Source organism: Triturus cristatus, chromosome 3_1, assembly GCF_964204655.1.
Source record: "Triturus cristatus chromosome 3_1, aTriCri1.1, whole genome shotgun sequence".
NCBI lineage: Eukaryota > Metazoa > Chordata > Amphibia > Caudata > Salamandridae > Triturus > Triturus cristatus.
This window is the reverse complement of record NC_140583.1, coordinates 428658792-428674038: the sequence shown is the minus strand read 5'-3', so window position 1 is coordinate 428674038 and position 15247 is coordinate 428658792. Positions and strand designations below refer to the sequence as shown.

General features: G+C 43.9%; 1 protein-coding gene across 2 annotated transcripts in view; it reads left to right on the top strand.

Moving 5' to 3' along the window:
• The window catches only part of CEP152 (centrosomal protein 152), a 725831-nt gene that overhangs the window by 264047 nt on the left and 446537 nt on the right, over positions 1-15247 (top strand). For both annotated transcript variants that reach the window (XM_085644215.1, XM_085644214.1), the window contains exon 13: positions 7283-7493. In XM_085644215.1, the coding sequence (XP_085500341.1) occupies positions 7283-7493 (211 nt within the window). The remainder of the gene's footprint in view (positions 1-7282; positions 7494-15247) is intronic.

Sequence of the window (15247 nt, the reverse complement as noted above, 5' to 3'; positions counted from 1 at the left end):
CTACACCTACCACCTGCGGAGTCCCCCAGGGTTCCTCCCTCAGACCTACGCTCTTCAGCGTCTACATGGCTCCATTTGCCCCCATCGTCAGAATCTACGAACTCAACATTGTGTCATACGCAGATGACACCCATCTCATCCTCTTCCTATCCAACTAACCCAACACCGCTAGACACCACTTTCGAGAAGGCATGGAAGCCGTCGCCAATGGATGAAAAACAGCTGCCTACAAATAAACACCCATCAAAACGGAAATACTCATCATGGGCCCAAACCCAGACGCCTAGAACGGCACCTAGTGGCCTCCCGCCCTCGGACGCCCTCCCACCCCACGGACCACGCACGCAACCTGGAAATCAACCTGGACTCGGAGCTCAAAATGGACCGCCATATCAACTCCGTCTCGTCTTCCTGCTTCCGCACCCTCCTCCTCCTACGTAAGACCTTCAAATGGATCCCCCTCGAACACAGAAAGACCGTCACTCACGCCCTGGTCACCAGCAGGCTCGACTACGGCAACGCACTCTATGCCGTAATAAACAAAAACCTCACCCGCAAGCTACAGAACATCCAGAACGCTGCCGCAAGACTGGTCCTCAACCTGCCAAGACACTGCCACATCTCCCAGCACCTGCGCACACTCCACTGGCTCCCCATCGAAGCTAGAGTCACCTTCAAGATGCTAACCCTCGCTCACAAGGCCCTCCACGACACCGGACCAGCATATCTGAATAGCCGACTCAAATTCCATGCACCCCAAAGGACCGTACGATCAGCCCAGCTCTCCTACGCCGTGGTCCCCTGCACCAGAAAGACCAGATCGGGAGGCCGCTCCTTCTCCTTCCGCGCGGCCAGAGCCTGGAACGACCTTCCGCTCCACCTCAGACAGATAACATCGCTCCCCATCTTTGCAAGAAACCTCAAAACCTGGCTCTTCGATAGACCCCCTCCTTGATGGACTGGAACTTGCGAACCCCCCTCCCCCCACACACTCCCAGCACCTTGAGACCCTTACAGGTGAGTAGTCGCGCTTAACAAACACCTGATTTGATTTATTTGACGTTATATCTGCTGATAGCTTAGTTAATTCAGTTTTGTGTGACATTTTGTGCTTTTGATGACCCTGAGCTTTTTCTTATGTAAACGCGAATGTAAACTTATGTAAACCCCAATGAAAACTGGAATAAAATGATTTACTGGTTGAGGGGGGTGTAATCCTACTCAAGCAGCAACCACAATTCCTGTCAGTGTGAAGACGATAGCAAAACCTAAATTTACCTGTGCTCAACCCCCTGGTAGCTTGGCACAGAGCAGTCCGACTTAACCTAGAGGCAATGCATAAAGTATTTATGCAGCACTTCAAACAGTAATAAAGTGAAAACTGAACACCAGAACAATTCCACACCAATTTAGAAAAATAGAGTAGAATTTTGTAAATTATTTGAGGCCAAAACAACAACACATCCACTCAGTAGAACTAGAGGTATGCAATTTTAAAGATTTAAGTGACAATAGTGCCTAAAGACACAAAGCGGCAACTGTGGTAATCTGGTTAAGCCGGACTGGGACAGTCACAAGTTCAGGCTGACTGCAATGGTGTGTGGGACGGATACAGGGACCAAGTAAGGCCCGCTGAACAAAGTGCCTTAAATAGTGCTGAGATGCAGAGTCCTGCCTCGATGTCGAGCATGCCGTTGCTTGCAGTGTGGAATCCTGCATCACGAATGCGCTGCGCAGAGGTGGTTCAGAGGAGGCTGCGAGGAGATGCGTGGCGCTGCGTTGGTTCTGCTCACAAGTCCACAACTGGGCTGGCAGAGCGCCTTCCAAACCACTTCCAAGGTTTCAAGACTAGGGTAGCATCCCTTAGGGGAGAGGACTCACAGCAGATAGAGCCCAGGTGCTAGGTTCTAGGTGGTGGGAGCCTTTTCAGTCCCTGAGGCTCTGATCAGGAGGCCTGACACTAGCCCTTGGAGTCACTCTGGTTGTCCTGGGTTCAAAATTCAGGTCTCTTCCTACTCACTCAGGCAGCAGGGCAACAGAGTAGCAGTCCTTTTTGCAGGGCAGCTCAGCAGGCCTACTGAGTCTCCCACAGGCCCAGAAGTGTACTGAAGAGTTGGGTCTGAGTGTCCAACATTTATATATGGGGCCAGCTTTGAATTAAGAGAAGGTTCTGGAGATCACCTCCCCCCCCCCTGGCTCCCCTCCCCCCAGAGGTGCCTGGAATTTCAGACCTCCCTGCCCTGGCCCCAGCTTGTCTGGGGGCATAAAAGACTAGTGTCAAAAGTGTGGTAGGTGACATCACCTCTCCCTATCAAGTCAGAGATGGCCCATCCTGCCTATATGATAAAGTTTCCAAAAGCGATACACAAAGGCCAACTGCCAGCTACACCGAATCATGTGACCCAGGATACAGGCTGCAGGCAACAAATGGTTAGGGCAAGAAAATGCCAACTTTCCAAATGGACCGGGCCAGGTAGGGCTATTCAAAATTCAGAACACAAAACAATGAACCCGGCTCCGTACTACCGTATACTCCTACTACTCATGGAGTAACGAACAGTCAACTCTTTTATCTGTCCGAATGGAATTTTTATTAGACCATTCCGGTTTCTTATTAATTTAAAAATTGATCAAAACAATTTTTTTGGACAGAAAAAGAAACACAGACTTATCAAATTCACACATGAACTTACACGTATATACGATTCACATTAACATACATTTAAAGACAAAAATGGACTTAGACACTGTGAAAAAATTGTTGGCAACAGCTTGCAACATGACAAAAGCAGCAAATTATTTCATACATTAATCTGATGCAAAACACATTTTTAGGAAAATTTACATCATATACAAAATTTAGTAATAAACATGAAAATATCCAATGTTATGAACCACGTGTTATTCCAACTCCAGCGTCAAAAGAGTATCTGAATAGTATATCAATCCTTTATCCAATAATTTCCCTCCACTCTCGCCGCATTCAGAATTAACTAAATGCCTCCCAAAATGCCAACGCGTTTCAAGACCCAGGCGAATAGTACTGGGGCTATCATCAGGGCTTCATATAAATGGACCGGATATTCTACAAAAAACAAAATAAATAAATGATGCAAAAAACAGCGTCAACCCGAACTGACTCTCTCTCTTGTACATGTAACTAACTTAGTGAGTACCTGTTTTCTAGCGATGGAGCGGCTGCTCCAGCTCGTTTGCTCCAAGAGTTTTTGGCTTTTCTGCCACTGGACTGGTTTGTTACTGCCTACAAGGCTCCCTTAACACTTTGCCAGTATGAATTTCTGAAATGAAAGAACCAAAGTATTGAATATATCTACTGCTACTCTCGACTTACACCCCCAGAGGGAAGCACCAAAAAGATATGTACCTCTACTGTAGAGTATGGGCAGGACTGAGTTCCTTGAAGACTCTTTATTCTACAAATGAAAAACCGATATTGTCCTCATTTAACAATGTATCCAAACAGGCAAAATGCATGAAGCACTTTAAAACACTATTAACAAGCGGACTTACTTTACCGCATCTTCACCAATTCAAAACTCTGAATGTAATGGACTTTCCTTTTGCTCAAATACGGTTGTGCTTTCCCTCACGGGTATTATCTATAAGAAGTACAAACGTAAGCGCTTTTAAGCATACGGTCGTATGTTTTTTAGTATTTTAATTTTTAACCAAACAAACACAGGGGCAAAACAGTGACTTACTTTTCACTCAAAAACGAGACGGAATATTCAACTCGTGCACCATGCTGGTTGTAACTCAACTCTGCATCTCATACCAGAGCACTTCCTGTGTGGAGAGCTATGAATCATGGGAAAAGGAAATCTGCCCAATCAAAACGCTCTAAAGTCCCTCTTTTTGCAAATGCTCATGAATTGCATTATGGGATTTGTAGTATACACACTACACTCTAGATAATTCAGTCATGCCATTCAATCCAGTGGAAGCACTATCAAATTTTAAAATAAGATAAGCTTCCTTTCTCAATAATGCAGCATCAATATCAAAATAGCGTTTGGTTGTTTCAAAGCTAGACAAAGCCGTCCATTTAAAATCCTTCTCAGTATGGGAATTGTCAATAAAGTGTTGCACCATAGGGGCAGTCAGCACTTTCTTTTTAATCCTAGAACGGTGCTGCGTGATCCTTTGATTTATTTGTTGATTTGTTTTGCCAATATATAATAAGGCACAGGGGCAGACAATTGCTTACACTATGTTTTTTCATTTGCAATTAGTGAATGCTGAATGGCACCATTTGGTACCATTATGGGAAAATTCAACACCTTCAATGGTTGAATCGCAAGCTGCACACGTTCCACATTTATGATGGCCCTCAACCGGTTTCAATTGCCATTGCGATCTTAAAGACTGTTTATTTTGAATGGGAAAGATGTCTGCTTGTACTAGTTGTTGACCAATACTCTTGTTTTTTCTCATTGCGAACAGGGGTTTTGGAAAACCGCATTCTAATTTTTCAAGCAAGTGCCAATTTTTCATTATAACTTGCCTGAATCTGATTGTATCCGGACCAAAAGTGGTTGCACAAATCATACGTTCCAATGGTGGTTTCTCCTTCTTTTGTAAAAGATCTTCCCGAGGCGTGTCCCACGCTCTCTTTATTGAATGCTTCAAGAGCTTTTTTGGGTACCCACGAAGGATCATCTGTTCTTTAAATAACGCCGCATGATGTTCAAAATCTGATTTTGATGAGCAATTGCCACGTATTCTTAAAAGTTGTCCATAAGGAAGATTTTCTTTCAAGCTCCTAGGATGAGCACTTGTATAGTGAAGGCTGGTATTTTTATCAGTTGCCTTTCTATGCAAAGTAGTTGTCAACTTTTTTTCATTGGACGCTACTTCAACATACAAAAACGTCAGCTTTGTCCTGCTCATGGTCAATGTAAATTTGATATCCTGATGGCGGGTGTTTAGCCAACCATAGAAACTTTCCAATTCTTCCTTAGACCCATTCCACAAGCACCAGATGTCATCTATATAGCGTAACCATTGCGCTATATGCACTTTAAATGGATTGTTGTTAAAAATAAATCTATCCTCATATTTGGCCATAAAGAGGATCGCCATTTCTGGCGCAAATGGACAGCTCATAGCTGATCCTTTGATCTGAATAAAAAAGGAATCATCAAATCTGAAATAATTTTTCTTTAAGGCAACCTCTGCTAGTTGAAGAATAAACTGTGAGGGTACGCTATGAGGACGAGGTCTTTCTTCCAAGTAGGCCTCAATCACTTGAAGTGCCTCATCTTGGGGTATCTGCGTGTACAATGAGGTGACGTCAAACGATACCATCCATTGGGTCAACTCATCAAATTCATGTTCTTCAATCTTATTGATAAAATCAGCCGTGTCATGCACATAAGAAGGAACCTCGGTCAAGAAGGGTTTAAGGAAAAAATCTACGTATTTGGAAATGGGCTCTAATAGAGAATCACTCCCGGACACTATTGGCCTGCCCGGGGGATTATCCAACCTTTTATGTACTTTGGGTAAAAAATATAAGACTGGGATCCTTGCGGTGAGAGTTGAAGGAAATGATTGGATACAGGATTGATATACTATTCAGATACTCTTTTGACGCTGGAGTTGGAATAACACATGAGGTTCATAACATTGGATATTTTCATGTTTATTACTAAATTTTGTATATGATGTAAATTTTCCTAAAAATGTGTTTTGCATCAGGTTAATGTATGAATTCATTTGCTGCTTTTGTCATGTTGCAAGCTGTTGCCAATAATTTTTTCACAGTGTCTAAGTCCATTTTTGTCTTTAAATGTATGTTAATGTGAATCGTATATACATGTAAGTTCATGTGTGAATTTGATAAGTCTGTGTTTCTTTTTCAGTCCAAAAAATTGTTTTGATCAATTTTTAAATTAATAAGAAACAGGAATGGTCTAATAAAAATTCCATTCGGACAGATAAGAGTTGACTGTTCGTTACTCCATGAGTAGTAGGAGTATACGGTAGTACGGAGCCGGGTTCATTGTTTTGTGTTCTGACTTTCCAAAAATGGCATTTTTTTTCAGAGTTGTGATTTAAAATCCGACTTTACTATTAAAAGAGTTTTTAAAATTACAATTCTTTAGACACCAAACTCAATATTCCTACCTGCTCCCAATTGAAAGGTATCACTTATTAAATGTAATGAGGTACCCCAATATTATCATATGGGAGGCACAGGCCTTGCAGTAGTGAAAAATTAAATGAGAGTTTTTCTCCACGAGGACATGTAAAACGTACATATCCAACCTATTAAATGTACTGCACAAGCCCTCTGGGTTGCTTAGGGCCTACCGTCGGGGCGACTTATATGTATTAAAAAAGGAACGTTCAGGCCTGGCAAAAGATTTGTTTGGCTAGGTCGAAATGACAGTTTAAACTGCACGCACAGGCTGCAATGGCAGGCCTGGGATATGTTTAAAAGACTGCTGAAGTTGGTGGCATAACAAGGGCTGCAGACCCACTAGTGGCATTTGAGTTACATGCCCCAACTACATGTAGTACCACTTTACTGGGGACTTTCAGGTTAATTAAAGGTGCCAAATGGGTGTAAGCCAATTTCACCATGTTTAAAGGAGAGGGAACAAGCACTTTAGCACTGGTTTGCAGTGGTAAAGTGCGCAGTCGTAGAAGCCAACAAAAACAGGTTAAAAAATAGGAGGGTTAAGGCAAAAAGTTTGGTGATAAACCTGGAGAGAGGACCAAGTCCAACAAGATCATTTTGAGAAAAGGACATTGCAAAGTAACCACCCTACAGGTATAAAAAAACGATCTTTTGAAAAGTAAGTTAAAACCTTCAACTTGTGTCATCTTGTTAATGTGCGCTTGAACAGATGAACAACCCACATTTGTGGAGCAGAGACAATATACTTATTCTATGCAGTTTAGCTTGTACAGGTTTTTAGACAGCAAGATTTGTTGATGGAAGGAGCTTGTTGTAGAATGTATCCCAAGGGACTAAAGCAACATTTTATAATCATCCCAAAATCATTCACCTGTCTGTGGACAAGATGTGGCATGGTTTATTCTTTTTCTTATTTTTTAATGTTTTAATCCTATCGTAGAAGCTGCCACAGAAATCATCTCTTTGTTTCAAGACTTAGATTTTCCAAGCAGTCATACAATTAGTTTCTGTGTTGATAAAGTCTCCCAAGATAGCTGTGCAAAAAGCATCCCAGGTTCCATAAAAGTACAGTTTTCCATTGCATATTTGTTGAGTTGTTTTTCACTTTTTTGACAGCACCCTGCGTAAAAGTGACCCTCCTGTTAACCTTACGAAAGATGAGATGATAATGGAGCTGAAAGTTGAGCTTGAACGTTCTCTTTCCAGTAACAAAATAAAAAGAAATCAAGTTTCACAATTGCAACAGAATCTAAAAGAACATCAAGATAAAATAGAAGAGCTCAAGATGCAGTTGGAAAAAACTGAACGAACTGCTAGGGATTATGAGGTTTGTGTATTTTAAGTGCATTTGGCAGCTGTATTGTATTAATAGTTGTATAGCGCTTACTAAACCCTTGAAAATCCCAAAGTGGTTTCTGGATTGTGGAGTAAGTAGTAACTGCATGGTGCATCATTTATCTAGCATGTTATGTAGTGTTTCGGTTCAGAGCAATTTAGAGTAGCAGGCTTTTTTAAAATTGTATTCTACCTTATTTTTAATACTGCTACTACAGTGATTTTTGTGGCATTGTCTCTAGTCAGGAGCCTGAGAAAGCTCAACTGAACCTCATTTAGTATTGGTATTTCTTGTCTGCAAGTTTGGTTTTTCCATAAAGATGAGAAGAAAAATGGACAGTGGGCATTAAAGAGTGCTGGATAATGGAAATGTAAAATGAACACATGTTGGGATTGTGGGGTAAGGAATTGGAGATGAAGAAATCTCAATAGGTTTGGGCATCAAGGAATCCTGCACACATAAATTAATCCACTGTTTATATGCCCTTCAGAGTTGGAGAAGTGTAGGTTTGTGAAGGGAAATGCAGAGTGTCTTTAGCAAATACTCCAACATTAATACAATCACACACACATTGTTACATGTTATCCTAGAACCAAATGCAGCAGTTTGTTTCTGGTAGACCAGTTCAGTGTGGAGTTACAGTATGAAGCTGGAGCTTCCTCCTTTATCGTCTGCCGATTAGAAAGAGGTTAAGATCCATGGAGAAACCTCTATATTGCGCTCTCAGCCTAGTTCTGGGAGGTGAGACTCACTATTTGTTTTGAGGCTCTGGATAAATGGATGAGCGTTTGTTATCTTGGTTGCCTCAGGCGCGGGGGGAACTTAATATTTAGATAATAGGCCTCTTTTCCGGTCCATTCGTTCCGAGCATCTCGTACCATGAAATCTCATTAGCCATTATAGTAGGCAACCTTAACCTGAGATTAGTGGCTATTCTTTTCGATTTTAAGGAGGTTTCATGACCATTCCTATGTTGATAATGGTGAGAAAGTGCCTCTTTCTGTTGACATGATTAGCCCCCATTTTTTGTCTTGACAGTGATGTGGTTTTGATTGTAGTGCACAGGGTCCCTGCCAATCAGGTCCCCTGTGCTAGTGCTTCTTCCATAAAAATGATTCCCCAATTGGCTCTTAAGTGCCCCCTGTGTGTCCCTAGTAAAAGGTACCTGTTACCGAGGGGATTGGGACTGAAGAGGGTCGAGAGGGACCCTTCACCTAGGCCATGCAGATTGCCACTGCATTACCTGTGTGCCATGCCAGCTACCACTTCCTAAGATATAGGTAAGTCACCCCTCTAGAAGGCCTTACCAGCCCTAAGGTAGGGTGCACTATATCCCAGGTGTGGGCACATTTGCATGAGCAGATATTCCCCAACAATATTGGGGTATATTCCTTAATATTGTAAGTGCCAGTGAAGCCATAGAGAATACATGGGCTGGAAACTCAATAACTGAAGTTTTGCAGCGTGAATCCTTTTCTGGATTTACATGCTTTGCATTATTCCTCCATCTAGTGGTTGGGTCCGGAATAGTCTTTGTTTTTTTTTCTTCTTTTCTTCTCCGGGCATCGTCGACCACCATTTGGTGCCAGGTACATCCCCTGCGTGACGTCAGACGGCCTCCTGGAGGTTGTTGTGATTGGTAGCCATCTTCAGATTCTTTTTTCCGCCGTTGGCTCCTTAAGCAAGAGGGGACGCTCCAAAGTTTTCAGAAAACTTCCAGAAAAAACTTGAGATTTCTTATAGAAAACCAGCATCCACCTAGCAACCGAAGAGCACAACTTTACCCTGGGAACGATCTTTCCAATACTGAAAACATCAAGGTTTGACAAATGGCGAGGTAGGGGCCATGGAAAATACCCCTTTCAAATTCTGCCCCCAGTGCCACCACATATTTGCACAACGTGATCTACACTACGTGTGCAACCTCTGCCTGCCCAGGGACTACAAGGACAAGAATTGTGAGGCCTACGCGGTGGTCCTGCCGAAAACCCTTAGGATACGCCGAAAGCAGAGAGGTCCACTATGCAGCAATGTCCCAGGCACAGCAGAAATCTTCCCTCAAAGACCTAGGCCTCTCCAGCGACGAGGAGAACCAAGGAGTTCCAGCAGAATTCTCACTCGAAGGATCGGATGCTGAAATTCTGGAGGGAGACTCCGAAAAAACCCACGCCCACAAAAAGATGGAAAAGGACACAGAGAAGAAGACGGATAAGGTAAAACACCATATGCATCTGTCAGAACTGAAGAGCCATGATTATAAGGCACAGCCTAAAGCAGCCCGGAAGCCAAAGAAAAAGGCGACGAAGGCCAGCCGCGATCCAAAGAACCCCACGCAACCCTACCAAGGGACGCCGACGAGGGAAGATTGCCCAAGGCGCCGAAAACAAGGGTTGAATACGAACCCTCTAAGGCAATTACGCCGCCCTCGAAGTCGGTGGCAAATGCGACCAAGAAGAGAAAATCTCTGGTCTCCGACACCAAGAGAGCCCTCAAGGTTGAAAAGAAAAGGAAACTGCTTGAAGCCGAAATGGCGGCGCTCCTCCAGAAAAAGATCAATGCTTCGCTCAAGGAATTCCGTATTCCTAAGATTCCCGTCGCCGACACCGACAATGTCGATGCCGAAGGGGCGGAAGATGCGGAAGGGGAAGAAGAGGAGATTCTCGAGTCACCTCTAACCCCTGAACCATGTGATGACGACCTCGAGGAGTACGTCAGCGCACCTGAAGAGGAAGAAGCCTCTGAAACTTTTGAGGATCAATTGAATGACCTCGACATAGAAAGCCCAGAAGAGGAGATATGCTGTTATCTCTCGAAGGCTTCCCCACCAGATGACACAGCCTTCTACAACAGCCTAGTGAAGAGACCAGCTGATGCTTTCGGGGTCGCCCTCGAAGAAGAAAAGGGGCGACACATGTTCCTCTTAGAAACACTAGTCCCAGCCAACAAGGGAACACAATACCTACCAATGCTACCAAGCATCCTGGATCAGGGCAAGTAAGCCTTCAAAGAGCCAGCCTCAAGCGAGGGGGGTAACACCAAGGGTCGAAAAGAGGTACAAACCCTCTTCCAAGGACCCCAAGTATATCCAGGGAAATACAGTGCCTGACTCTATTATTGCCACCACGGCCAGGAGAAGAGCAAATGCCCTCTCTAACAGTGGACCACCTCCAGAGAAGGAAAGCAAACAGATGGATATGGTAGTCAGAAAAAATGGAGAAAGAGGCAGCAACGTAATGGTAAATCGCGAACTCAAATGCCCTGCTGAACAGGTACGGACACCAGCAATCGGATGACATTGAGGAGCTCATCAGCAAGCTCCCGGAAGAGGACAAGAAAAGGGCACAAGGTATTTCCAAGAAGGCAAAAACAGAGCAAACACATGCCTTAAATCGGCACTCGGCGCAGCAGACACTGCCAGCAGACAAATGTGCACAGGCACCAGACTAAGAAGGTATGCCTGGCTTAGGATTTCCAGCTTTAAGAAACAGGTGCAAACCTCCATCATTAACAGTTCGTTTACAGGAAAGGCACTATTTGGAAAGGAAGTAGATGAATCTCTCCAGCAGATTATAAAAGACGACACAAGAGCCATGGGAGCCCTGCAACAACGAGGTACCTTCAAAAGAGGAGGGTTTAATGGAGGAAAACCCACAGGAAGAGGAGCCTTTGTTCAAGGACAGCAAATGTCTCATCAACAACAGGGCCAAAGGAATGGTCAACAAACCAACAAGCAGGATACCAAAATAGGCAACAACAGCCAAAGCAGTCCTTTCGAGGAAGAGGCAGAGGCCAGCCCTCTAGAGGAAGAGGAAATGGCTCAAATTGACTCTTGCACAGAAAAAGACCCCACACAACACCAGTGGGAGGCAGGATATCTCAATACCTACAAAAATCACCTCAGACAATTGGATATTAAATTTGGTAAAATACAGGTATTGCATAGAACTGACAAAAAACGCCTCCAGCAAACACCCCCCCACCCCAAGTATAAAAAATTGCCCTGAAATCAGAGCTCATACAGTTAAATTCAGAAATCAAGGAGCTTCTTTTAAAACGAGCAATAGACATTGTACCAAGGCAAGACTTTTTCAAAGGAAACTACACACCTTATTTCCTAGTCCCCAAACAGGACCTCTCGCTAAGGCCAATCCTGGACCTAAGGTTAATAAACAAATTCATTTTGATGCAGCATTTCAAAATGGCTACCCCAAGAAATAATACCGCAAATCAACAGGGAGACTACATGACAACAATAGATCTCAAGGACACCTATTTACATATCCCCATGAAGAAAAGCCACAGAAAATATCTCTGGTTCCTACACAAAGGAACACACTACCTTTCAAAGTACTCCCTTTTGGAATAAAATCAGCACCATGTGTCTTCACCAAGTGCCTAGCCGTAGTCGAGGCGCCCCAGCGAAAGGATGTAATTCACTTCTACCCTTACTTAAACGACTGGCTTATAAAAGTAGATATAAAACAAAAATGTCTCTGCCATGTTCAAACAGCAATACACATGCTCCAAGGATTAGTTTTCTCAATAAATCACAAGAAATCCTCCACAAGGCCAGCAAAAGAAAAAACATTCTTAGGTGCAAGACTCTACTCAAAACTCGCACAGACTACCCTAAACAAAATAGGATATAAGCCATCAAACAAGAAACTTCCCTCTACCAGAAGGGTCAATCTCTGACAGTGAGGAGAGTCATGAAGCTCATGGGCATGATGGCATCATGCATCTCACTCAGTCCACATGCCCGCCTACATATGCGCCCCTTCCAGGAATGGCTTTACAACAACTGGTCACAGGCCACAGGGAGTTGGAAGGATCTAGTGGTTGTTACAGACTACAAGCTGAAATACAATGGTGGGCATCTAAGAACATAACACAAGGCAAACCTTTCAAAGATCCAACTCCTTCTGTGATAATCACAATAGATGCATCCCTCAACAGATGGGGAGTACACTTACAACAACTGAAGATACAAGGCCAGTGAAATGACCTCGACTCTATAAAACACATTAATTACCTGGAAATAAACAGTATTCCTAGCATTCAAAGCTTTCCAGAAACACAGTCGCAAGAAGTCTGTCTTCATTCAAACAGACAACACCACCACAATGTTTTACCTCAACAAACAGAGATACACAATCATTCCCACTAAGCACACTAGCACAAAAGATCTGGCAATGGGCAATTTCTCAAAAGATCTGTCTGCAAACAATACACCTACTGGGAATATACAGCACAACAGCAGATCTACTGAGCAGGCAGAACAACTGCTCCTACGAGTGGGAATTGAAGTACAAGACAATACAATACATCTTCAAACTCTGGGGGATCCCAGAGATAGACCTCTTTGCCATATTACAGAACAAGAAATGCCAGTTCTTTGCCTCGAGGTTTCTTCACCACCTATCAAGAGGGAATGCCCTGATTCTAGATTGGTCAGGGACATTTGCATACGCTTTTCCACCAATACCTCTAATCCAAAAAGTTCTGGAAAAAGCAAGACAAACGAGGACAAACCTAATTCTTCTTGCTCCACAGTGGGCCAGACAAACATAGTACTAAAGTATGTAGAACTGTCCAAAGGACGAATAATCAAACTCAGAGCAGACAAGGACCTACTAACAATGCAACAGGGCCAAATCTTCCACAAGGAGCCTGCGACACTACTCCTATTAGCCTGGCACCTGAATACGTAGAGTTTGGTCCTCTAAATATGCCTCCGCGAACAATGGAAATTCTAAAGGAAGCAAGAAAATAAACTACAAGACAATGCTATGCCTCAAAATGGAAGCGGTACACCACTTGGTGCACAGCAAACAACCAAATGGACTCAATCAACACAAAAGAAACAGGAATCATATACCTAACTTGCCTCATAGAGAGTCACATCAACTACTCAAGCATAAAGGTACATCTCGCAGCCATCGTAGCTTACACCAGGGAAAAGTCATGCAAAAACTTCTTCGCAAGATCTGTCGTAAAAAAGGTTCCTTAAGGGGTCTAAAAGAATTGCTCTCCCAAGAACAGCTCCAGCCCCCATGTGGAGTTTAAATACAGTCCTGACACAACTTAAGACAGAACCATTTGAGCCTATGCATAAGGCGGACCTCAAACACATCACTTTAAAGACATTACATCCTTAAGAAGAGTAAATGAGCTGCAATCATTAACCATACATAAACCGTACATGCAAATCCATATAGACAAAGTTACCCTAAAAACGAATCCACAATTCTTGCCAAAAGTTGTGTCCAAGTATCACTTGAATCAAAGCATTCTCCTACCAGTCTTCTTCAAAAGCCCGAAAAACAAGAGGAGAAAGGAGCCTCCATACCCTGGAAATTATCGCCCAATCACTCTTCTGCCAAGTTTGGCAAAAGTGTGTGAGAAGGTTGTCACGAGACATCTCACGGACTTTGTTGAAGGTGTTGGCTTGTTGCACCCAGCGCAGTCTGGCTTTCGAGCCTCTTATAGCACATAGGCTGCGCTGATTGAGGTTTCGGAGGCAATCCGAGAGTGTCTGGATGCTGGCGGGAGGGCAGCTTTGATTATGATGGACCTCTCTACGGCATTCGACACGGTGCCCACTCCCTTCTTCTTGCTCGCCTCTCGGAGATTGGCGTTGCCGGTTCCGCCTTAGGCTGGCTTACTTCTTTCTTGGCCGACCGGTCGCAGCAGGTCTGGCTCCCACCTTGCGCCTCAGCAACTCAGCCTGTAGTTACAGGCGTCCCGCAGGGGTCGTTCCTCAGCCTCTTGCTCTTTAACATCTATGTCACCCCGCTGATATATTTAGCGGAGGAGCTTGGGGCTAAGATGATTGCCTATGCACAACACTGCCTGCTCTCGATATTTCTCAGGCCCAGCTGAAGTGTAATAAGGAGAAATCCGAAATGCTTCTCTATGGAAAATTTCCACTTAATTTTAGAGCGTTATTATGGCCCGCAGGGTTTCCTTTGCCTTGCCTGTCAGGTACTGCCGCAAAAAATCTGGGTGCATGGTTTGAAGAGAAAGTAACTTTTGCCACCCAGATTAAGAAACTGGCGGGGTTCTGCTTTGGCATTTCAAAAACTTTGAGGAAGTTTCCCCCTCTTCTCCCAAAGGCTGCAAGGGAAACCGTGGTTCAGCTCTGATCCTCTCTCGCCTGGACTATGCTAATGCACTGTAAGTCAGGACCCCTGGCTATTTGTTGAATAAGCTCCAGGTGGTGCAGAATTCTGCGGCCCACCTCCTTCTGGATCTCCCCAGAAGGAGTAGTGTGTGCCCCCATTTGCACTCCTTGCATTGGCTTCCTATGGAGGCATGGATTAAATTTAAGGTCTTGTCGATTGCCCATTGTGCCTTGTATGGCCAGGGACCCAGCTATCTGCATAAGAGGTTCTCTTTTTATACGCCGTCAAGACAGCTACGTTCCTCTTCCCAACTGTTGGTTCAGATCCCCCGCTTTATCTGTCAAAGGCTTGGCGGTTGTTCCCTTGTTCGGAAAGCTGCTCTTGGCTGGAACGCACTGCCTTTGGCTGTACGCAGCATTCAAGATTCCCGGACTTTCAAGAAAAAGCTGAAAACTTTCTTGTTCTAATTCTCTGAGCTATGATCCTTTCGGGTTTCGCGCCGGGACACTCTCTGGAGTAACTGAGCGTGCTACAAATGCATGTAACAATAACAATAACCCTGGATGTAAGGAGGGCTCTACTATACTATCTACAGAGAATAGAGCAAACTTGCAAAAGCAA